Source organism: Syngnathus floridae, chromosome 21 (genome assembly GCF_059516105.1).
Source record: "Syngnathus floridae isolate MCC-2025c chromosome 21, RoL_Sflo_1.0, whole genome shotgun sequence".
In the NCBI taxonomy this organism is placed as follows: Eukaryota; Metazoa; Chordata; class Actinopteri; order Syngnathiformes; family Syngnathidae; genus Syngnathus; species Syngnathus floridae.
This window is the reverse complement of record NC_142433.1, coordinates 5,836,132-5,860,377: the sequence shown is the minus strand read 5'-3', so window position 1 is coordinate 5,860,377 and position 24,246 is coordinate 5,836,132. Positions and strand designations below refer to the sequence as shown.

Here is a 24,246-nt window from a genome sequence, read left to right as displayed (position 1 = left end):
CACAACGTCACGCGGCGAAGGGGTGGAGAGAGAGCGAGCCAAAGCCGCAGCAGTTAACACGCAGCACCGGAGGGTCGTGAACGCTTACCGAAACGCACCGATATTGCAGCTGCTAAGCAAGAGGAGCTTTTTCTTTTCTCCGCGTTGGGAGCGGAGGACAGCAGCCGAAGGAGGAAGGGGAGAAGCCTTCATCCCCGCGTCAAAGGTGGAAAAGCCGGTAGGTGAAATCAAATCTGTCGCTGTTAAAGGGCAGCATTTTTCTCCAGGGCGCAGTGTGTGAAATATTACCGAGTCATGCGTCAGCAGGCGCACGTCCTCCTAAAATTGCAAACATATAAGGATGCCAAGAAGACTTCGTGTCTCGACATGTCCTTACTGGAAAGACATTAAACAGGCCCCAACCGCACGATTACCAACATCTCTCCACTGACATGATGGAAAATATGTCACAAGATGTTCTCCGTGGAGAAACCCCCCAAATATGACACTTCTGTAGAGACCTGCAATTTTAAAGACAATCTTACAATGTCCTTCTCTGGAGAGACATTTGATGACTACAACTAACGCGTCCTCGTTGTTGAGACAACTTGAGAGACAGCATGTCTCCAGTGTGGAGACAATATGTCCGTCTTCTGTCCTCACATGTTCCTCATAGGAGACGAGAAACAACATGCCCTCTGCGTGTCGTTCCATCCAGACAGAACCCTTCTCTCATCACTTTCCCTTTCCAAGCTTTTCCAAGCGTGGTGCCACTCCCGAAATACTCTCCGGTTGTTCCCTCCCCTGTGTGTGTTTTTCCAGGGAAGGAGACATAATACATAATTCACACATGAAATCAGCAGCACAGCTGGACTTGAGGACACGGAGTGTTAGGTTTGCACGATTACTTAGAATCGATGTAGTAAACAATGCATACAAAACTAGCAACATTTTCTAGAATTGATCATAGCCTTCTTCAAAACGAAGCCCCCCCCCCTCCATCTTCCCCCTGGAACATCAGAGCCATGACCTCATGCGGAAACGCTTCGGGTTCCCGCCCTCGAACGGGTCGCGTTACACACAGTAGAAGATAATGACACACGTTTTGTGTGTGCGTGTCCGTTCATTGTTCTGCTGTTTCCTCTTCAGAAACCAAAACCTTGCAAGTCATTGGATCTGCCCGCACTCGTTTCACAGACTGTTTTGTTTCTGGGAAGGTCTGGAATGATTAGTCATTTCCAAGATTCACTGTGAAAAAAGTGTTTGAGAAGGCCTCTTTGTCATTTGACTAAGCAAAATCCCACCGTAGCTTCCTGAGAAAAACGATTAAGCTTGCTAGCTACTCGCCAAATTAGCTTGACACTCATTTGTGGTTTTCCAGATTCGCCGTGTTTTCCTTCACGTGGCCGACTCAAACTTCTTCTGTTTACATTGAAACTTTTCTTCCCAGTCGACACATGAGGACAGGAACAACGTCCAACTTTTGAGTTTTGACATCTGTTTGCGTGCTAACCCTCAAAAACGTCCTCATTTGCATTCATCAGTGCGGAGATGAAAGGCGGAAGAATTAAAACTGCTCCCGATGGAGCCGATCGGAAGCACCGAGTGATGTTGCGCCAACTTCCTGTCTGTCCCCTGTCTACCTTTGCGGGACGGACTAAGTGGGAGGTGCAGAAAACACCTGAATTATTCATTCTAACAACCGGGTTTCTTCTTCGTGACCCACTTCGAGACCCTCTCTGAGATCCTCTCGGCCATCTTTACGGTCCATCACTGCGTCCAAGCTGACCACGTCTTCTTTAGTGATAGTAAAAGCCCACCATTTTGTCGCCAGTTACTTTTAGCAGGCCTCTTGTGATGATTAATACGATGTGAATGCGTGACGTCTTGCCGCTCTGAAGCAATTCGATTGCAACCACCGCTCACACAATGTTACGGGAATGTTCCTGATTTCAGCTTTGTTGAATAGAGCAGCAGTGGAGTGGGAGGACAAATGTGTGTGTGTGTGTGTGTGTTTGAATCTCAGCCTGTTCAGACCCATCTGCCAGCTGCTGTACGATTTGTTAGTGTGCATTCTATTCCAAAGAACGTTTTGATTGCTTCTTGAATCACCACTGCACATTTTTCACCTCCAGGCTGGATCAGAACCACTGGAACAAATGAGCCACTTTAATTGAATTTGTCTGACAATGATTCTTTGTGTTCATCGTTTGAGAAATTACATGTCCAACATTATTTGCTGGAAATGTCAACTATTAGCTGTTTTGTACAGTGCTGCTCTCCTGTGGAATTTGGGGGTATTGCAAGGTTTAATTTACCGATCAGTTTTTTCTTCTGCGTTTCCAATGTCGACGTTACGTGACAATATTGTTGCAGCCCGTGTGGTGCGACGACAGCTTTTTTTGTTTTCTAGCTTAGTATGCTAATAGCTAACTGCTCACATGCAACTTGACTTTGGTCCTTGACACTTGTTGCCTCATCCGTAGTGCGCGTATGTGCACGTACCTGTTGAATTTCAAAGACGGCAGATTAAAGTGTAAAATTGGAGCAGTTTGCGGACTGTTATCTGTCAAGCGGACGCCCGCTGTGAGGTTTTGATCTGGCTGCCAAATGGAATCCAAAAGCATCAGACGCACACAAGTACAAACATTTTTCGACTTCAAAGCGCAAATGACGTCAGGTGTTTTTATCGGCCATGGCAGACGCTGTGCGTGGTTGTGTGCATTTATCAGGCTTGATGGAGGACGACTGGGCTTTTGTCGGACGCCCTTTGACCTTGAGAAGGCGATGGGGTTGCCACGGTAACTGCCAATTGTTATTCGGTGTGCATAGAAAAATCACCTCGACATGTTTTCTTGTATCGTGTGCGTGTGTGTCGGGTTTACACGCTTGTTTTGTGTGCGCGCGTGTTTAAGTGCCAGAGTCACAGAGAAGAGCCGCTGTTTGCCTCGCTCGTGGCGGCCGTCGCCCTGGCAACGGCTCCGGCAGCGCCGCGTGAAGTGGAAGGGAAGGAAGACGCTCGCTTCCCTGCATGAATACTTGAGTGGATGATGTCACTCGCTTAATTGAGGCTTTAATTGTGTAAATGCTGACGAGTAGATGAGTTTATCGTGCGCCTGTTGGTATTATAAATCAGCCATTTTCTTTTTTGTCCTTTCATATTTTTCGTGCGGTAATGGAAAAAAAAAAGTTGCTTTGTTGACTTCATGACGCTCGTGTGCGAAGAGGAAGCAACAATTCCGAGGAAGAGAGCGAGTATGTCGCAGCGGGCATGCGCTTAGTTTCACATCCTCTTCTCTCACCTTCCTCACACAGAGCGTGCGGCCACGAGGACAAAAGAGCTCATCTGCGCCAACTTCTCATCTGCTTGACGACTCAAACCAGGACATGTGAGATGATCCAAGGCTCCAGTTGTCCGATTTCCTGCTAAACGTCCCCGGAAGGAGCTCTTGTTTTTTTTTTTTTCCACATCCAACGATGGGCTCGGAGAAGGATTCGGAGTCGCCGCACTCCTCGCTGAGCGGCGTCCCCAACCCAAAGTGCCGGGCGGCCGGTAAACGTAGACGCCGCATCTCCTTCCAGAGCCTCTTCAACGGCAAGCGGGGCTCCCGGGTGGCCAAGGGGCCCAAAGGAGGGGCCGCCACGCCCCTTTCCCACCTGCCGCTCGCTCAGCAGCAGCTTCTACCGTCTAGCGCCTTGAGCCCGGCCGTCCCGGCGCTACCCGTGGCCGCCGACGCCCCTGAGGACGCCGCCCCCGGGACCCCTTCCAGGCGACTCTCCTCCAGCCGGGCCTCCTTGGCCGGCGAGGCTGTCTCGGGGGACGGCGAGCTCCTGGAGTGCCCCCTGTGCCTGGTACGCCAGCCACCTGAGCAGCTGCCCGAGCTGCTGGGCTGCAGCCACCGCTCGTGCCTGTGCTGCCTGCGTCAGTACCTGCGCATCGAGATCACCGAGAGCCGCGTGCAGCTCAGCTGCCCCGAGTGCGCCGAGCGCCTGGTGCCCCGGCAGGTGGCTGACATCCTGGACGACGCCGCCCTGCTGGACAAGTACGAGGAGTTCCTGCTGCGCCGATGCCTCGCCTCCGACCCTGACTGCAGGTGGTGCCCGGCGCCCGATTGCGGGTAAGTGAAACCTAGCTTAGCCGTGCTAGCCAGACATTCCGACTTATTTAAACAGCTTTTGTGAATTCTCATCTAAAGTGAAAAATATTAGGGACAGCTCTCAGTTTTTTTCTTTTCTGTAACTTGAGTATTGCGTGAGTTTGTCTGTAAAGTCCCAATGAACACACAGGAAGTGGAGGAAGTGACGGGGCATACTTTGCAATTGTCATTGTTCCTGTCAGACAGCCTCATCTTTCTGCTGTAATTTGTAATCCAGACAATTTCACACTGCAACCATAAAAGTTGGAGACCACAGGTTGCGTCGGTAGACACATACGCAATCCTTTTGCTGATAAACACCTCAAAGCAGCGCTGGCGTGTGCGCCTGCGTCAGCACTATCACAGCCAGCCCGTCCGCTGACCTCAATTCACTGACGCCAGCGCTGACTCACCCCTGAAAGCGTATTTCCAAGGTGGCGCGCAAACACCAACTGCGGCCACACAACACAGAAGCAGGCGACATGAGCTGTCGTCGGCCATCTTTGGTTCATTTGTTGACTAAAAAATTTGCGAAACAAGATTGCCGCTTTGGATTGAGGCCAAGTGGCGCGGATCAAATTACGTGTAAACGTAATTGAAATGGCCTATCAAGAAAGAGTCGGGCCGTCTGCTCTGGCTGTCAGTTGCCGTGGCAACTGTGGATGCGAAATAGAGGCAGTGTTGCCAAGGGTGACGGGATTGAACACATCAGCGCACACTAACAGAGCTCAGGGTGGTTGTGCGTGAAATGCATCAAACCGACATATGTTGTTTTAAACAGGGGTGTGTAGACTTTTTCTGTCTGCTGTATTTGCATATTGGTCTCTCTTATGTCTCCAGGTTCGCCGTGATCGCCTCGGGCTGCGCCAGCTGCCCCCGGCTGGTGTGCCGGCGCGAGGGCTGCGGTGCCGAGTTCTGCTACCACTGCAAACAGGCCTGGCACCCCAATCAGACCTGCGACTCAGCCCGCCAGCAGAGGGCGCAGTCGCTGCATACACACAGCACCCATTCGCCAAGCTATACTCAAGAGCAGGGGCCGGGTAAGGGCAATTCTTTTGGGGTTAATCTTGTTCAGGTCTTGCTTTGGATTGACTGATTTGTGTGTGCGTGCGCTCAGCGGATGACATCAAGCCGTGCCCACGCTGCGGCGCCTATATTATCAAGATGAACGACGGCAGCTGCAATCACATGACGTGCGCCGTGTGCGGATGCGAGTTCTGCTGGCTATGTATGAAGGAGATCTCGGACCTGCACTACCTCAGGTAGCTTCATGGGAGGGTTGAATGCAAATGTATTACACACACACACAGATACACACACCCTCATCCTGCTCGTCCCTGCGCAGCCCGTCCGGCTGCACCTTCTGGGGCAAGAAGCCGTGGAGCAGGAAGAAGAAAATTCTGTGGCAGCTGGGCACGCTCATCGGCGCCCCCGTTGGCATCACGCTCATCGCCGGCATCGCCATCCCCGCCATGGTCATCGGCATCCCCGTTTACGTCGGCCGCAAGGTGAGGCCTCGCTGGAAAAACAGTTTGATTTGCTTTGAGGCTTCGAAATGAATGACCTCCTCACATGTATGTGCTCGGCAGATTCACGCTCACTACGAGGTGAAGAAGACGTCCCGCCACCGCCGCAACTTGGCCATCACGGGCGGCGTGGCCTTGTCCATCCTCACCGCGCCCGTCATCGCCGCCGTCAGTGTGGGTGAGACACCGGCCGCTTGGCAGAAACCAAATCCACGGAACACTTGAGTCTAATGACACGTTCTACGCTGGTTCAGGCATCGGCGTGCCCATCATGCTGGCGTACGTTTACGGCGTGGTGCCCATCTCGCTGTGCCGAGGAGGCGGCTGCGGCGTGAGCAGAGGGAAGGGCCGGGGAGTGCGCATCGACTTTGACGAGGACGACGGGCCCATCACAGGTGAGGACCAGAATAATCCCTCAGAAGGAGTTTGTGCAACAACTAGAACCATTATCTGTCTTAGTGGCGGACGCGTGGCGAGCTCTCAAGTCACCAAGCTTGGGCGAGAGCAGCCTGGATGGTGCGGTGAGCGGTTTGAGCACCACCACCCCCAGTGAGGGCCTCTCGGTGGCGCCGGGGACCGTCGGGGACACGCCCCACTTCAACACGCTAGCTGGGGGCGCCCTGGGGGCCCGCGGCGGCAAATACAGCAGGCTGGAGGTGCAGGCGGCCGAGATGGCCAAGGAGTCCACCCAGAAGGAGACGGGCAGCTTGGGGGCGGCCAGCGACTGTGCCAGTACGCGCGGGATGGCTGGCTCCATCATCTCCTCCTACACGCTACCTGACAGGTACGCATTTTCGTCAGGTTGTCACCTGGCAAGGCTTCCAAACTTCACGTTGTCGTCTTTTGTTGTGCGTTTTCAGGGAGTGCACCAACTTGGAAATCCAAGTGGACATCGAGACCAAACCTAGCCATCTCTGCCTGACAAGCGAGGAGGACCTAGCCCCAGCCGCCGCCGCCGCCTGCGCCGCCACGGCGAGCGTTTCGGGAGGGGAGGAGCCCCTGGACTGCAGCTCCAGAAGGGGCGGCGCCCCGGGCTTGTCGCCGGGCGGATCCGCGCGGGACGAGGAGGACGGCCTCGGCGACGTCACGCTGGCTCAGCCTGAAAGCATCCGCAGCGATCTGGAGATGTCCGACACGCAGTCGGACGACGTGGCCGAGCTGACGTCGGATGACTGCGACTCACCCCGGCCCAGGGGTGCACCAACCCCGCGGGCCGCCTCGTGCCGGGCCCTGAGCACCCCCACCGAAGGCCTTCACTGTCCCGCCGACGCCAACGTCGTCCTGTACGTTTGAGATGCCCGAAGCTTTGGGAAGCCCTTTGAGCATTTATTCCACATCCTTGAGGGTCTCCACTTGGTCCTCACCGGTGCGACAATTTGGCAGACCGGCTGAATCTCATGCGTATCAAATAAACGCTCCAACGTCTTTCCATTGACAGCAGCTCTCAGGAACGCACAAAAAAACCCATTCAACTTCCCCTTCATGCTCCCCCCCCACCCTCCCTCCTCTTTTTATTTGATTTTTATACTTTGCTGCTTTTTGCCTCCCGCAGACGCCGCCCTTTGCGTCCGGCTGACAATCTCTTCATTGTCAGAGTTCTACCTCTGAGATTTATACAAGCGTGTTTACTGCCTGGTGTAAAATGCCTTGGCGACTACTTAAGGAAAAAAAAAAAACCCAACATACAGGAGGTACAAGTTTTACACACAAGCTAGCGAAACCTGGCACACAGCCCGGCGGGAGTCGACAAATCTCACACGTGTAACACAAGTGTGTGTGAAAGTCAGTCTCATCGTGTGAAAATTACAGAAGGGCCACATACATATTTTAGGCGCCTTGAGATATGTTGATCTTTTTTTGTTTTGAAGTAAAAGCACTCATGTCTCAAGGCTGCCATGTATTTGTTTGGTTTCCATTAACAACAACAATAACATTGCGTTTGAGGACACGCCAGAAGCTGTCAAGTGTGTGTGTGTATGTAACTGGTTCGCACATTGTCTGTTTTTATTTTGAATGCGCACTTTTGCACTTTACCCAAATTTATCTTTGGGAGCTACTCATCATCGTCTTGATCATCAAAACAAATTTTGTATTTTTAGGAGACATAATAATTTACCCCCCGTCCACGCACACAATTCAAAACAGTTGTCTTATCAATGCTGTAACATCCATTGGTCAAAAATAGAACACAATTTATTAGCTACATTTAAAAAAAAAAAAAAACAATTTCACTCATGGAGTCAGCACTTCATACACTTTACTGTGTTGCATACAACCAAACTGAAGATCACACCGGGATGCCTTTTGTGTTAGATTTAATTCAAGTGTTAACCTCCAAAATCTTTCTTTTCATCCATTTTGTCATTTTGTGTCTTCTTTTTTTCTGTGTGCTTTTATTTGTGATTTTGGAGGTACACACCAGTTGGTCGTCTTAATCATTCTCACTGACCTGAATTGTTTCTCAGCTTTGTGCTTGCTTATGAAGAAAGAAAGAAAAAAATGCTTCTTCGAGTCTGCGTGGAATGTTCCTCATGTCAGAGTAGCTTCTTTTTGCCTTCAGCTGCTTGTTTCATTTGCTGCACTTTTCACTCGTTTTCTGCCTGCCGGAGACAAACCACTCGAATGTATCACGGGCCCGCACCTGAACCTGACCGACCTGAGGGTCGATTGGAGATCTTTGGATAAAAACTATTGATTTAGCAATATTTTAGTGTATAAACTGCTCGTGTACTTCCTGTCACTGTAAAAAATCTCACCCTGACGTGAGGATGCAATTGCAGGACTGTGAATGACTTTTTTGTGGGGAAAAATAAACACAATCTGATGTTTAAAAGAGGAGTGTTTTGTTATTTGCTATACTGAAGACATGAAATAGTTTTTATTTATAATATATTTATAATAGATTAATCTAATATGTAGTTTTTGGAATATTTAAAGAACAGTCACACGTTTACATTATGATTATTCTTCATTTAACATTGTTTTGTTGTTGTAGTAAGAATTTCTGTCCGCTAGACGGCAGTAGCGAGGATTTGTGGGCTGAGCGTGACATATATTACCGCTTTACGGCAGTGTGTCTTTGACAGTCGCAAAGCTAAACGCCACATCGGGAGGAAGGTGAACTCGACACCTACAAAACACCGTAATATGAATTAATTCCGTTTTTATCTCATTATTTTGAAGTTAAGCATGTGTTTTTGATTGTAATGAGACTTGAAGTTGAGCATTACTTGTTGCTAAAGTTCAACATTGACTCGACTCGCTATTAGCGCGATATGTCATTGCGACTGTTTGGCTAGCTGGCGTGCTAACAGACTTACTAGCCGACATTTTAAGACATGTTTGAAACTATCATGACTATTTCTGTGCATAAAGTTTTGTAATAGATAATTCCATGACTATTGGACCTTATTCTTTGCTACTCTTTTTCCAGATAATGACTTAAAGTTGTGCATTTGTAAAGATTAGCATTACCGTCTTGTTCTTGAGTCGTTGTTATGTAGGCAAAATTAATTTAGGCAAAATTGATTTAAAATGTAGCTAAAACAAAGTTTTGCCAATATCTTTTATTATTTCTTGGGACCAAACCATGTTATTTCCCACCAGCAGGGACTTGCATCTTTGTTTTGTCTTGGGAAATTTGTCAGTTAATCAAAACATGTATTTAACCTTACAGTGGGCTTATTTTGTTCTTCAGCACAATGCCGTTCGTGGATTTGCAGTCACGCCTTGGCGTGGATGTGGACCGCTGGCTGCTGCTGCAGAGTGGGCCGCAGCCCAACCGGCGGGCGGCACGCTGCCACGCCTTCGAGAAAGAGTGGGTCGAGTGTTCCCACGGCATCGGACAGACCCGCGCCAAGCAAGAATGCCGAGTGGAGTTTGAAGACTTCTATGAGTGCATGCACAGGCAGAAGATGGTAGGCAATTTGTCCGTGTTGACATTGTGCTTTTTTCTACAAGCAAAACAAAGAACCACTCTTTTTAGACTCCATCTTGTTTTCTTGTTGCAGCACCAGCGTTTGTACGCCATCCGCCAGCAGCGCGACAAGATGGTGAAGGAGGGCACGTACACGCCACCCACTCACCACACGGGCCAGGCCGCCCAGTCTAATCCTTGAAAAAAGGGCCACCGCTTGCCCGCACCTCAATTGTCATTGTGTACAGTAAAAATCTTCCCCTCTTAGTTAATAAAAATAATTCGTTGCTTTATTTACTTCCTTTTCTGTCCTTGAATGTTTCTGGAGCAAGACAACAGAGAGATGTTTGAAATCAGTCTTGTTAGTTAAAGGGGGAAAAAATGTAATTCTTTCTTAAATAATATAGTTAACAACAATATTCAAATAGTGTTCTTAATATAACCACAATTACTACTAAATTAATAGCACAAAAGTGCATTTTTTTAATAAAATGAGACAATATTTAAATGGGAAATTCATCACGTTTCAATTATTCTAAGAAGCGCCACAAGAGGACGCTACAAGCACGCAAATAACCACTTTTTTCATCATTTGACGACATTGTATGGAGTTAAAATTGTTTACGTTAGCAGGAATGGAAGAGGACAACTTACTAGTCATTGTTAACTGAATTAACTTGTCCAGATTATTTAATGTTGCGTTAAATGAGTTCGAATATGTGAAAAAAATGACTGCCCGCTAGATGTCACTGTTGCATCATCTAACCTTTGATTTCAGACCAATATTTGTCGTAGTATTATGTTCTGTTGTGAATTTAAAAATGATAAAAATAGTTAGCCCACAAGTAATCGTCAGACAGCATCAGCAGCAATCAAAGCTGAGGATAAAATTTAGCTGAGGTTTAATTAAAACCGCACTTAATCCTGCTGAACTTCACTTCCCCGCCGAGGGGTTTGGGGCAAAAGGGGAGATTTGGGATTATTCTGAAAAGTGCAAACCCTCCGTTGTTTTGCAGTCTTCGAGATTTCAATCAATCCAAGCATGGCTGTTGAGTGCGTGAGGGTTCTGACTCGTATGAAAAAAGCATTTCACGTCTGTCAGACATCCTTTCCAAAAGATTCGCGTGAAAGACATCGAGCGTGCAAGGCGTGAGCGAGCGTCGTCCGCGTGCACGCGGACTGGGCCACGCACGATGACGAGGCAGGAGGAGCCCCCCACAAGGCCACCCCAGCCTCAGCCCACAAACCCCGGAGACGAAATGTCCGCCAGCAGCCCTCGAGGAGCAGCCGCGTCCGGGCCGCTGCCAGTCATGGGTTAACCCCCCAACGGAACCAGACTGCGAGCGTGTGACCGGGCGAGGGAGCTCCGGAGGAGGAGGAGGTCAGTGGACCATTAGCACCATCACCACTTTCGCTCTTTTTATTCTTCTGCTGAGCACGTCCGGCCCGGCTGAGAAACGGAAGACTTTCTTCTTCATCCATCTGGAGGCGGAGGCGGAGGAGGGAACAGCGTCGGCAGCCGCACCGGGCCTTCCACACTCGGAGCCCGGCTAGCAGAACCGCCGCTCTCCGCAGAAGGTAAGGTTGCTCACTCCGACCGCGTTCAAAGCATCCAGCTGCCATTCTGAGCCTCACCGCGAGAAGAATTTGAATGGCTTTAGAGGCATTGAAAGGACATCTTTGATTCAATTAAGGCTGTAGCCATTACTAGCGTGTTGATAAAGTGGTTGTTAATGTGCAACATCATGTCGATGATTTGAACCACCACTGCAGCTTCATCTGTCATAACGATGTCATGGGAATCGAACCCAAGTGCTGTTATTTTGCAAAAAAAGTGTACACATAGCCTCAACATTGCATGCAGACAGTATGCATGTCTGATGAAATTATGGGTCTTAACTCGATGAAAAGAGCAATTCCACAGCACTTGGCTCGTGAGCCACATGTCCAGCACAAACGGATAAATGCAATTGGCGGCGTGGACAAAAGAGGCTGCAGTCATGCACGGACAATCTCTCCCTCGCTGTCCACTCATGCAAAACACATTCACATTTGGGAGACAGGAATGCGTCCTCGCCGAGCGCCATGACATAGGTGGAGCAACATCATCACCTCCAACTGCTTGAGAGATGCTCATCTCCTGCAGCGTGGTAGCAGATGGTCAGGCTCAATGGTGGACTGAACACCATCTTCCCTCACAAATAGACACACTCAGGGAAAAAAAAACATCACTCCAAGCTACGTAGTGTAGAATGTGTTGGAAATGTGTGAGAGGCAGACAGGAAGTGATGTCACCTGGATCCAGCATAACTTTAATGACAGGGTTCGGTTTATGAAGTTTCCCGACCGCGATGCTATTTTTACCCTGACGCTGACTCACTCACTTTTGCGCTCACACACAATAACGACGGAATTTGGAAAATGAAACACCAAAACATCAATAGACCTAAACACACATCAGAAATAGAAGTAAACACCAGAAAATGCAAATAGACAAAAGCTGCAGAGCTTCGGGTGAACTTGGTGACCCTCCTTGTATCGTCGCCATGGTGACAGTCCCTCAGGAAGTACCGCTGGAACCATGTGTTCTCCAAAATCGTCCATGTTTAGTCTACAAGTTCACCATGTACACAAAGACCACATTTAAAGTCTCCTTGGAAGCACCAGAATTGTTTAAAAAAATGCTAAACATTAGCATGTGTTAGCATATTTATTGCGGCTATCCTTTCATCTGATTAGCATATTAGCAATCTGACGCTAAAGAGACGAGTGGATGTCAAAGTGACCGTGACAGCACTTTAAGAAGCTCTTTCATTGACTTGGCGAGATCCAATTTCACTGGCTATTCATTGTCATTGATTTCTTACGCAATTGATTAGCAGATGTGAGCATGGCGCCTCAGCACACACGCTGGATAATTTATTAGATACAGTAGATTGAGCGTATTTACTGTACAGCGCTTCATGTTTTATGTGACAAGCATATTTCAAAATGGAATAACTTTTTGATCATTTCCTCCCCCGGCAGGTCCGACGCCCCAATGGAGTCATCGGACGACGACACCCTCAGCGAGCGCTCGTGCGTGAGCGAGCCGTCTTTCCGCAGCGAGCGCTCGGGCGGTTCCCTTTCGCCGTGCCCCTCGTCGCTTCACTCGGGCGCGCCGGGGGATACGCTACCCTGGAATCTCTCCAAGCACGAGCGGCGCAAGCGCAGGAGCCAGGACTCGGTGCTGGACCCTGCGGAGAGGGCGGTGGTCCGGGTGGCAGGTAAGGAGATTGCTTCTGTTGCATTTATGCTGATGTCATCGATTGACGTCGGTGACATTATGTGTTTTAAAATTTTCAAAACTGTAAAATAGAATAAGGCCTGAAGGTTAAGACAACTTATATATATTTGCACGGGGTTCTCAATGTAGACTCTTGTGAACACGACCTTGCAGTCCCATGATGCAGAATTATTCTGACGAGTGGCCCAAACATGTCTGGATTGTCCGGCTCACTCAGGCTCGAAGCCCCATTGTGTCTCCCTATTTGCGTCTGGTCGTATCATCGGCGATTTGGACGACTTTGCGCTGACCCTGATTCCCGCTAGGACAAAGGCTGGAATGCGGACCGGGAAAGCCTTTAGCGGCCCACGTGATTGGCAGTTCCGATATTTACACGGAGGCACTGCAATAAGCAGGACCCCTGCACGTCGACGCTGGCCTGTCATTTAGTTGTCCTGCGTCCCGCCTGCAGCATTGCTTTCTCAACAGGCAGCCTCTCTCGTCCCCTGTTGCCATGGTGACAGTGTCCCCCCCTGCTCCTTCACCCCGTTGTCGTTATGGTGATGAAAGCAATGGTGGCGGGGGAGGACGTGGGTGACAACGGGCATGAAAGAGGGCGGAACAAAGTGAATGAGTAGCAAAGGAGGACGTTGGAGGAGTTAATGACTTTTTCAAGGCAAAGTTGAAGAGAAAGACTGATGAAGTGAACCTTGAAAGGAGGGAAAGTTTGGATAAGAGCCTTGGTGGAGGTTAAATGAGGGGAAAAATGTGGTTGAGAATGCAAGGTTTGGTTGCCTATTGTTGTCCAACAGTTTGTGGTTTGTGTGAATATAGTTTTTCCACATCTCTGGCATAGTAGACAACACTGACATGTGTCTCGGTTCATGGCAACCACAATGCATATTGTATGAATCTTTACGTTAATCCCTTTTAGATTAATAACATAATCTGTGAGTCGTTCACTGTCGAAGCTGCTTGATGGAGATTATCCGATGATGGTTTAAAGAACAGAACGGAAAGCCATAGGAGGCTACAGCATAGCAAATAGGTCACCAAGTCAAATATAGCCGCATGCATATGGATTCAGTCGTCTGTTCCATCTTTTGGCCGTTAGGTGGCGGTATATACCCTCAAATCAATTTGGAGATTGGTGTTGCCTTCGGTGACAGTCGGAAATGAGAAATCTCCTCACAGAGCAACCCTATGATTGCTCCAAATGTCGTAGAATATTTCCAAATTATTTATATCCATCATCTATCTCTCCATCTATCCATCCATCTATCCTTGCCGAGTCGCTTATGGTCATGTAATAATACCACAGTTAGCCTTGCAGGGGGCGCTAGAGCTCCACTTTTCTTCGAAATCCTTCATTGCCAGCGAGTTAGCTTGGCGTGCTAGTAGTCACAATTGGCCGCCGGGTTTTGAGATTCCTGCGGCGGCGGCGGCGGCGGCGCTTCTTGACGTGGCCGGCAGAGAGGGATGCAAGACAGCTACTGCTATCCGAGCTGAGTCGCAGCACACAGCCAAAGAACGCACTCAAAAGCGGATGTAGAATTCCGAGATTGGGGTCTTGGTTGAAGCTGGGAAGAAGCTCCGGGAAGCACTAGGGCGGCTCGCTGACGTACGCCACCGGGGAGAGGAAGCCCGGATCCGGATACCGTTTGGACCGACTCCCCCCCCCACCCCTGCCACAACCTCACCGGGTTAGAAAGAGCTGTCGGGTCTTGACCGTGTCTGGGACGTGTGGGCTGGAGCTCCGTCCATTCAACAGCTGTCGCCGGTGAATGGTGATATATTTAAGGAGGGACTCCTCGGAGGGACACGCCGAGCTGTGAGCGTGTCAGCGTGCACCAACCAGCACGCTAATGATGGATAGATAACGTTTATGTAACCTCCATTGGACATTTTCCACTCCTGAAATTTTTATTGTGCACAATTTGACGGGATTTTACCGGGACGAATGCAGCGATCCCGACCGTGAATAGGACAGCCAGTCAGCAAGCCGGTGGTGCGGGGGCCACTGCAGTAGTCCGACCCTCAAAGCACCATGGCCGGATTCATACCGGGCCTGCTGCCGTCCAACCACTCCCAGGAGAAGCAGTTCGCCCAAGCCTACGAAGATGTCCTGGAACGATATAAAGGTAACAATTTGGCAGGAGTTCTTGGCACCAATTCTGAAACTAAAGTGGACTATATTTCCATTTGTTGTCGTTTTGCAGGAAAGTGATGTTAGTATTTTGTATGTTGGTGATTTGCATAGGGATGATAATTGTTTTGAATACTTGTTTGAACCGTTTTTCCTCAGATTATGCTTCTGAGTGAGGGCTGTCTCGCATTTAGTTCCTATTTAGCAAAATATCATAGTTAAGAAATTGAAACATTTAAACCAAATGACAGTGAAAATGATCAAGTCAGTTTATTGCTTGTGTGCCTAATATTGTGATCCTTGCGCTGCATATTTTTGGATGAACAAGTTCTAGTTCCATCTGCCCTGTTTTGGCTGCCCTTTTCTTCCTTTTCTAATCACTTGTGTACTTTTGGATCGGAAGCATTTTTACGGAGTCTTCCCTCCCACTCCGGCCACCATCCGTCACCTTGTGTTTGGACTGTAAATATCAACGCCGCTGCCATGCACGCCAGGGTAAACGGACGTCAAGAGAATCTATGTCGGGACCACCATCGCTTTCCCTCTCCACCCCTTGTAAACCCCCGTGACACTTTGAAAATGAATGCTTAAATAGACAACCAGTAGGCCTGACTCTAGTGTGATGAAACGGAGCTAGCTCTTTTAATTATTGATTATGCTAATGAAATGCAACTCCCCCGGTTTCAAGAGCATGTGTGTGTGTGCGTGTGTGTGTGTGTGTGTGTGTGTGCATGCACAAGCTTCTTTGACATTTAGATTGCTTTTTTAGCACCCTGGCAAAACTTGTTTTGAGGTAAAGAAAGATGTTTTGGGGGAACAGGAGGAGCAATCCTTAAATTGCGACTTAGCAACGAGTTTGAATGACTTTTGGGACAAAATCCTCCAAAATCCCGATGACACTGTTAATTTGGTGATTACCTGTCTGCTTCCTAGCCTCTTTGGACTTGAACTTGCACACTCACCCACAAATTTGTCCCTGTGTATGTGTGTGTTGTCAGCTGTTTGTCTGTCAGGACAAATGTGTACTTGGCTCGTCGGGTATGTGGAACGGCTGGGGCGAAACCAGAGGAGGGACACGGGATACGTCTTAAATCATTCACTGTGTGTGTGTGTGTGTGTGTGTGTGTGTGTGTGTGTGTGTGTGTGTTTGTGTGCATACGCTGCCGATGCACAACAATGCCAGGATGTCTCCAGTCGCAGCGTCAGGGTCACTGGTGGAAAAACACCGGGTGGGACATGAGTCAAACACTCGACTGAGTCAGTGGAAAAGCAGGCAGTCATTTTATTTGTTGACCCCTATTCATTAAGACATTTTAGAATTTATCTCTTCCCTTAAAGATGATGTGTGTGTGTGTGCGGAAGCTCCAGCGTCATCACTTTGACAGGAAAGCCGACAATTGGAGGCCGACGTAAAATATGTTTCCACATTAGCTCCCATCGCAGTCTGGGTTAACTTTTTGATTGCTCGTCCAAGTGGAGGTGAAAGTCACTCAAAGACCTTCTTGCATAACAAGCGCCCTGCTGACTGTGTGCTGCTGTAACACGATCAACGAGGCGCATTGTGCGCGTCACGTCTGATGATTGGTCGCGAGGGCCGCAGCCTGCCAGTCGCAAATATTTGCCGCTCTGTGTGAATGTGTGTGTTGGCCCATTATTGTGTGTGTGTGCGGTGCTGCCGGTGCACAGGGCTTGCATTCATGACGACTGTCCAACTTGAATCGTATGTGTGTTTTTGTCAGTACTTTTGTATTTGACAAGTTGTGTATCGTAGCGCACGTTTCTTTTGTGCCGTCGACTTCCAGGTTGACTGGATACCGGGGGGAAAAAGATAAAGTGAATGTTTGGATGCTTGGGCATGCGTGAAGAAGAAAGTAGGTCAAGTAGATGTCAGGATGGTAGATATGCACGCGTTGCCATTTTGACTGAACCGGCAAACCATCTTTGGTCCATTTTTTTCGTTGCCATAGCGAGGCGCACAAGCACTCGCCGTGGCTCGCCGTTTCACCCGCTGGGCTCGGTCCGTCATTATTGGGTCGCGAGTTGTTAAGCTGGAGCTCCTTCTCTTAACAGGCTTTGCTCCTAATTGAGATGCTCTATAATTATCATCCTGCAGGCATCCAGAGTGCAACGTGTGACTCGAGCCACGAACGCTGCAGTCGGACCCGACTGAATTATTCATACCGTCTCCTAGCTCATTCCCCCGCGTATTTCGTTAGCCTACTTGAAGCTATCATTGATTGCGTCGGGAAAATTGGATGTGGGCGTTTTAAACTCATTCTTACCGCCGTCAAGGCTTTGAATTTGCTTCCTTTACCTCGGGTGCCTTAATTAGGTGCGCAAATAAGAGGCCAAACAAATTTAGCATGTTAGCATTCGGACACAGAGATGAATCGATGACAGTGGCGCCCCCTGTGGATGCGACAGATCGATGGCGGCCGTCGAACGGGCTCGACACCTCCCCCTCGCTAATAGCCACACATCATATGTGTGCGTGTGTGTGTGTGTGCCATCTGCCAGAGGACTATTTAATAATCGCCCATCACCGAACTCCAAAATCTTAAAAAATATGTATCACAATGTGGCCATATTGACTCTAATTAGCTACAATGCTAAATACTAGCATGTGTTTTTATTGAAACGTCAGTCTCCCATTTACCAGGAAGTAGAGCTCAAAAGCCGGGTGAGGGGGGCAGGGTCCCCTTCAATCCCCCCGTACACCAGCAGCAGGTCCCTTCTGTCACCCACCCATCCACCGCCACCTCCTTTTTCGCCGCTAATCCCGGCCTGCCGCCAACCCCGTCTGTAGTTGCCGTTCTCTGCTTCATCCCTCTATTTTTTTTTTTTTTTTAATCTGAGCATGTAATCGCTCAATAGCATTCCAACGGGGGGTGTATGGTCCTGGTGGTGCGGGTCTTAAAGGTGTAAAGTGGTCTGAAACTATGGGGGAGGGGGAAGAGGGGGGACTGGCTGGGCGAGGGGCTGCACGGATCAGGGTGTCCGCCAACTTTTTTGTTTTTAATCAAATCACGTTTAATAATATATATACATGATGTCGTGTCGCTGTGTGAAAGCGCCAAAAGTAGGAGGAGCTTTGCGGTGTTGCTGTGTGAAAGTTTTGCGTTGACGCACTGAAACACTTTCACTCTTGCTTTTTACTGATTTCTGTGTGTGTGCATGTGTGTAGAACATTCCTGAAATAACACAATGATGGCGGAAGGAGCGGAGGTCTGCACGTCTTAAAGCGATAGCGTCCACTCTTTATGCTCGACGGCGCCGATCCAATTTTAACCTGCAATGTTGGCTCCGACCTAAAAGTCCCTTGAGTTAAATAATTCAGGCTTTGTGTCTAAAAAAAAAATGTGTGAGCAGATCCAACTGTTCTCCCTAGACACTTCTGCATCCGCTCCTCACAAGGCCCAAATGTTCAGACGGGCGGTTCTGCTCGATGTGTTAACACGTAGAAGCTCAGACTGCCCAGATCATTTTTCAAATTTTTTGTCACTCATGTGACTCCCGAGCGCTTGTTTATTCGTCCAGTTGAATTTATCCGTTTTATTTGATGCTTTTATTTGAGTTTCCCCGCTTTGACCCACTTTTTTGGACTTCCTGTGGGATGTCGGATTGACATCGGGAAACAAAAGTAATGGGACACTTCAACATAAGCTCTCGGATGGTCACGCCGCAAAACAGCTGCGGATGATTCAGCTGATTCCCGCTCGGGGACAATTGTGAATAGCTCTCAAACATTATGTTCTAGCTCGGCGGATCTTCTCACATGACCGTCGTCTTGAGGCAAAGCCATCAAACTAAACGGAAGCAGTGCAAGTTCTTAGCAGAACAAAATAAATGGTTTCAATTGCAAGTGTAACATTCTACCAACGATATCGAAATTGAAAAGATGTTCTTTTGTTGACATCAATAACAAAGTGGAGTGAGGTCAACAAAGCCACAACGGAGGAGGGCACAGAGTGGCGGCATTTGTCCCAGCCCGATGAATGAAATCTTTATCCCACCCGAACCTTTATAACCCCCCCCTCCTTGTCACTCTTTTCATCTGCTTTTCTCATGCTTTTTGTCGCGACTTGTCTCCCTTGCCGCACTTCCGCCCGCGTCCCGTCTTTTTTCCCGCTAGCCCCACCCCCGCTGAAGCAAAAATGTACCATGCTGGATCAGCTTAAGTTCTGGAGTTCAAAGCTCATGAATCGGTACTGGTTCAAGTCGCAGACCAGGCGTCAGCTCTTTGGGGGCTTTGAGACAGGTGTTAAGGCACAACTTCTGCCCCACCCTGAAAAAAAATTCCCTTGACTCCATCTTGAATGCCACGTCCAGTTGTTGGCCTTCTTTTAGTGCACCTGTCGGTCGGCCTTGACAAAAGTTTTATTAATGTACAGGCCACTAGTGTGAAAAAACAAATTTATTTATTAAATGTATTGAATTTAATCACAAAATAGATGCCAGCAGTCTAAATATAAAGACACCGCGTGTGTGTGTGGGTTGAAATGAAATTTTTTACTGCTTCACTGCCATGTCATGAAATATACATTTTCCAATTGCAATACTGACCCCTACAGTGCTCCGCTGGTACTGCATTTCCTTTTTGACCACATCCGGTAAAAGAGACTTTCGGACCTCTGCCACTTGTTCCCTGTCAGCTGCTGCGCCGGGGTGTGTCAGGGGTTCTCCCAAAACGAGCCCACGCATGAAATGTGTGTAACGGGCGTTGCAGGGCGTGGACGCATTTCTCAAAGCGGGTCTTTGTGCCGTGAAACGCCGATACGACACAAGTGTCATGTGATGGATGGCGATGACAGACGCGTAAACATGCTTGAGATAGTTTGCTAACATATTAAGTGATGGTGGCGACATTCCATCTCAACTCAAGTTGACGTGTGTAATAGATGACAAATCCGATATTTGTGTGTGTCTGCTGTTCACCAAAGGTAAACAAACACCTTTGACCTTCTTTGCACGGACACATCACATCATTTGCCGTCTTTCCTCAAATTCTCCCCGGGCAGTGTTTTGCTTGTAGACTCCACACCTCGGGGTCACTTTACTGACCCTTAGTCAGCTCCCGTGCTGTTGCCGTGGCGACCAGTCATGCTACTGACCCTGGTGTGTGTGTTTTGCGAAAAAGGTCCTTGTGTGTGAGGACTGAGGAAAGCTTTTAGCTATGATGTGTCAAAGCAGCTCTTGAAGTTTTGTCAGTTTAGATGTAAGGGTGCGCCTTTCAATTTGTGGTGGGGGGGTAGAATGTGGTAACGTCAGTGTATGAAAAAAAAATACTCCGCATATGTACAAATACAAAGTACTTTTCAAATTTGTTACCATCCTGCTCTTTTTATTCGCTTGTGTACCTAAAGAAGTGACCCAAGAGCTTTGCGATTATTGACCTGTCCACCTACAGTATTGGGGTTAATTATTAATCGCCCGGCGGAGCCATTGAAGAAAAATAAAATCCTCATGAATAATTAATAAACAATCCATTGTTTGTGTCGCAATGCATTCCCCAAAACAAAAGTGGGCGTGTGCCGTCACAAGAATGTGACACTTCATAAGCTCTGACACACACGTAGATTGTCAGTCTGCTACAACGCTCGGCGAGATATACATGCGTCTGTGGCGATGACATCATCAGGCTGCTCAAAGTCCAGTTCCTCTATCCGGCTTAGAGCAACACACACTTGAATGGACACAAACGCTCAGCTGATAGTTGGCGAGACAGACGGATTATTGCAGACGTCTTCCCTTTGACAATGTGGATCTCGGGCGTCCCCCCTCCTCCTCCTTTTCCTCTTCCTCGCTCACCTCAACACACCGGTCGCCTCTGACTGGCCCGGCGTGGGAGGAGGGATGAGCGCGGCGGCGGCGTACAGACAGTTCCTCCAGGACTTGGAGGACAAACGAGGTAGATCGACTGCTTTCTTTCCCAGCCGCGTCTTGACATGTTTTTTTTTTTTTTGGGTTTCAGTTTAACTTTTGTGGAGGTTATGTGTGGTGAAATGAGGAAACGGAGCTGCTCAGCAAGGCGATGGGGTGAATCAGTGTCAGCTGAGGGTTGGGCAGGAAAAAGATATGTCATACCTGCTCTTCAGGAGCTCGGCAAAATGTCACTCACTCCATTCTGGGTTGAGTTTCGCAACTGATTGCGAGCTTTGATTGTTTGGGTTAGACTTGAAAGACGTGCACACACTTAAAGAATATTGACAGTAAGTTCAAAGTCACTTAGGGAATTATGCTTTTAGGCTAATTTATACATATGAGCTCACCCATCTGTTCTCTTTTGAATAAATAAAAGCCCTTGGGCACAAAAAGTTGACCCTCTCCTTGAGCAGCTCGGGGTTAGTTAGCGGCCGCCGCTAATTGTTTATGTTAGCCGCCTGCTTTGTGATGGTTGACACCGGATCCCACTCGCACGTTTTTTGGACAAAAGACGAGCAGAGGATGGGTTTCCAGTGTCGGGTGATGCTATTAGCGCGGCAGCAGCTAAGCGCGCGTAGCGTGGCTTCCAGTGTCTGCTTGCGTTGCAGCTCGTTTAGGCAGTCACTTGACATGACTCTGTTTTAAGCATATAATTGCCACTTTGCTAACATGAGACATGCTATAAAAATGTACCACAGCCCCTTTAAGCATTCTTTTGAAACTATTCTGTCTTAAGTATGTACAGATTTGTAACTTATTTACAAGTAACTTAATTTATGACACAAGAAGCATTTTGTACAGCGGCTCAAGGCAAGTCGTATGAGGACCTTCTTGGACTTTTGCGGTTAAGCTAACATTAACGATATTGTCGCAGTCGTGTCATGAGTTTGTTTTCTAGCAAACGGCAGTCACGCGGGCTCAAAGCCAGATCCAATTGGATTAAGAGGGATTGCGAGCTTCCGTGTTTGAATTGTGAAAAAGAAGAAAGGGAAAAAGAACCCCAGCCCTTGCGTATTATACACTACGTCTTGTTTGCTAACGGTCTGATGCGATTACGCTAACCACGCTTGACCGTGTTTTTGCCCAGTTGTGATGATGGGAGCCAGGCGCAACGTGACTGTTAGCATTGCTTAGTGTCTGGACTTTAGAAAGCTGGTTGATCAGGTTATGTAAATGCTCTTTCATTGCTGATAACTGGAGCTAGCTCCGTTTGAGCATTTAGAGTTTCAAATGAGGGCTTCTGGTCAGGTTTGTGAACCAGGATCAGTGAAAAATAGGGCCGCAACCCGTTTAGGCAGTCACGAGCCACCGCTCGATTGTCCATGCAGCATACTCTGTCATATATCTGACAAGGCAAAGCTAACCCCAATTTTCTAGCTAACGCTGAGCTGTGGATGGGTAGACCATCACATGCTCACTGATTTTAGCAGCAGTAAAATGTTTTGTTGAGCCGCTGGTGGTCGTCATAGCAACGTCATCTAAAATACCCACCAGAGTCTAAATGCCATAGCTACAATTTCCTGCTCATCATCTGACTCTGCCTGAGGTAGAGTTTGTAGTTCCACCCCCAATTTTTCCTTTTCCACTGGTTGCTGGATGCTTTCATGTCAGGCTTGGCGTTTTGAAGTGACTGGAAAGTTAAGATTCCAAAAAATGGGTTTCAAATTAAGTTATTGAAGATGCTACAGTAACTTGCTAGCATGTTCGCAGTAGCCGCGCAGCAGACGTGTGTGCCGTGATAAGCGTGTTTATGCTTTCTTGCTTATCAGCGGCGTGACACTTGTGGGCGGTACCAACTCATTTTGTCACATTAGCACCAATTACAGAACCTATGGCGCCCCTCGCAGCCCAACGCGGCACTTTGATGTATATAACTCCGCCAACGTGAGAACATTTTCTTGACACACACTGAAAGAAGCTCGTCAAGCATGTGGGACCTCGTGCAGACATAAACAAACACTCTTGAACTTGACACCTAAAACCAACCTGTTTAGTCGGCGTGGTTTCCTGATGCTTTTAACAAGACACTTTAACTAGCCAAAGCAGTAAAGCATTAGCGGGTCGCCCCTGTCGACATTGCCATCCCTCAGTTTGTGTGGTCACGTGACTTGACGTCACGGCCTTCCCTGACAGCGCCGTAATTAACTGCCGTGTCGGGGGGGCAGGGTCAAGTGGCGCAATAAAAGACTAGAAAACGGGACGGGATCTTAATGGATGCGCGTCCATGGCAACCACAACAGCCGGGGTTAAAATGGAGGGCCCGGTTGCTGCGGCGCTGTGTTCAATTCCCGTGTATTTGTGTACACTCTTCACATTCTTGGCCCCTTCAGACCCTTTCATTGTGCTTCCCCTTCATCCCCTTCACTTGGCCTTTTCCCATCGCTGACCTTCTCCGCTCGTCGTTTCTCTTCCTCTTCGTCTTTGCCGCTCTCACGGCCCCCCGGGAACATTTTCTGGCTGGCACAAATGTGCCCTTGGCAAGAATTCGCCACTCTGCACCTGTTTAAACTCGCTTTCTACTTTTAAATGGTACCAAACCTGGCTTTATTTCAAGTTAAAATATTCTGCAGCCCGTTGAGGCGGTCTGCCGCCGCAGCCTATGTAGGCAGTTGAGCATTAAAAAATATCAAATCCTCATGATAAATTCTTTCTTTCTCAAATACAAATACATCAACCAACTCTCTGCTTCCCGGAGAAAACTTTGAATGAAACTTGTCTTTTCTCACGAGGTCATAAATCTTTACTTTCCGTGGTCGCCTCCCTCCTTTCCCACCCTCCGTCTCCATTCAGGATTCTCCGTGTGGTCTTACTTTGCTCCCCCCCTCCCTCGGTAATTATAACAGCAACTGATATTTGAACAGTCACTTGAAAGTAACAACGATCACACGTATATATTCTTTATCCTCTGCAAAAAGCCGTTGTCAGCTTGTTGACTTTATGTAGACCGTTGTAATATTTGCTGATTCATTTTAGTGTGTTAAATTGATATGTCAGCCCTTTCCCCTCATCCTGCTCATCAAGTTTCCTCCTAACACAGAGCTGTCATTTTGAGTTTTTGTGTGTGTGTGTGTGTGTGTGTGTGCCGCATCTCAGTTATTGTGTTGGCGTGACCTTGCTGCGCTGTCTGCGAAGGACGCTGACTTGGACAATTTGGAAGGGGGGTGGGGTGGAGGGTGATAAAAACTGCAGTCGGGATATGAGCGACTTAAATGTGCAGTAGTTTTGCAACGCAAACATTTCTATCAGCTGTAATGTGGTGGATGTAACAATAAAAGAACAATAAATTGGAGAATAATTTCATAAAAAAATAAAGGTGCTCACGTTTGAGAGGACCAATATGTTTGTTATTGCGGTTT

General features: G+C 48.2%; 3 protein-coding genes across 9 annotated transcripts in view; all 3 read left to right on the top strand.

Moving 5' to 3' along the window:
* The first annotated feature begins 19 nt into the window (after window positions 1-19).
* On the top strand, window positions 20-8,474 carry rnf19b (ring finger protein 19B). The gene is made up of 9 exons (XM_088364778.1): window positions 20-217; window positions 3,295-4,097; window positions 4,956-5,155; window positions 5,233-5,377; window positions 5,461-5,623; window positions 5,705-5,819; window positions 5,896-6,036; window positions 6,101-6,425; window positions 6,502-8,474. Exons 2-9 carry the CDS (start codon window positions 3,457-3,459, stop codon window positions 6,932-6,934), a joined length of 2,163 nt encoding a protein of 720 aa, XP_088220904.1. The 5' UTR covers window positions 20-217; window positions 3,295-3,456; the 3' UTR covers window positions 6,935-8,474.
* A 186-nt stretch (window positions 8,475-8,660) lies between these two features.
* Window positions 8,661-9,854, top strand: ndufs5 (NADH:ubiquinone oxidoreductase subunit S5). Of its 2 annotated transcripts, none has more exons than XM_088365099.1 (3): window positions 8,661-8,783; window positions 9,339-9,558; window positions 9,652-9,854. In XM_088365099.1, the coding sequence occupies exons 2-3, from the start codon at window positions 9,343-9,345 to the stop codon at window positions 9,757-9,759; spliced, it is 324 nt and encodes a 107-aa protein (XP_088221225.1). In that variant the 5' UTR covers window positions 8,661-8,783; window positions 9,339-9,342; the 3' UTR covers window positions 9,760-9,854. The 2 variants fall into 2 exon arrangements, with proteins under 2 accessions (XP_088221225.1, XP_088221226.1); XM_088365100.1 differs by having other exon boundaries at window positions 8,682-8,758.
* Window positions 9,855-10,746: 892 nt separating this feature from the next.
* macf1a (microtubule actin crosslinking factor 1a) overlaps window positions 10,747-24,246 on the top strand; it is a 67,295-nt gene continuing 53,795 nt past the window's right edge. For 2 of the 6 annotated variants that reach the window (XM_088365088.1, XM_088365080.1), the window contains exons 1-2: window positions 10,747-11,135; window positions 12,585-12,823. In XM_088365088.1, the coding sequence (XP_088221214.1) occupies window positions 12,598-12,823 (226 nt within the window). In that variant the 5' untranslated portion in view covers window positions 10,747-11,135; window positions 12,585-12,597. Of the gene's footprint in view, window positions 11,136-12,581; window positions 12,824-14,230; window positions 14,964-20,565; window positions 20,877-24,246 lie in introns of those variants that run through there. The other 4 variants (XM_088365087.1, XM_088365081.1, XM_088365083.1 and 1 more) reach the window with 4 other exon arrangements.

What these genes read in the sequence shown, in the direction of transcription:
- rnf19b (XM_088364778.1), top strand. Translation starts at nt 3,457, where the DNA reads ATGGGCTCGGAGAAGGATTCGGAGTCGCCGCACTCCTCGCTGAGCGGC. An exon ending in TCGGACCTGCACTACCTCAG is followed by an intron (nt 5,378 to 5,460) that starts GTAGCTTCATGG and finishes GTCCCTGCGCAG; the next exon opens with CCCGTCCGGCTGCACCTTCT. An exon ending in CCGTTTACGTCGGCCGCAAG is followed by an intron (nt 5,624 to 5,704) that starts GTGAGGCCTCGC and finishes TGTGCTCGGCAG; the next exon opens with ATTCACGCTCACTACGAGGT.
- ndufs5 (XM_088365099.1), top strand. Translation starts at nt 9,343, where the DNA reads ATGCCGTTCGTGGATTTGCAGTCACGCCTTGGCGTGGATGTGGACCGC. An exon ending in GCATGCACAGGCAGAAGATG is followed by an intron (nt 9,559 to 9,651) that starts GTAGGCAATTTG and finishes TTCTTGTTGCAG; the next exon opens with CACCAGCGTTTGTACGCCAT.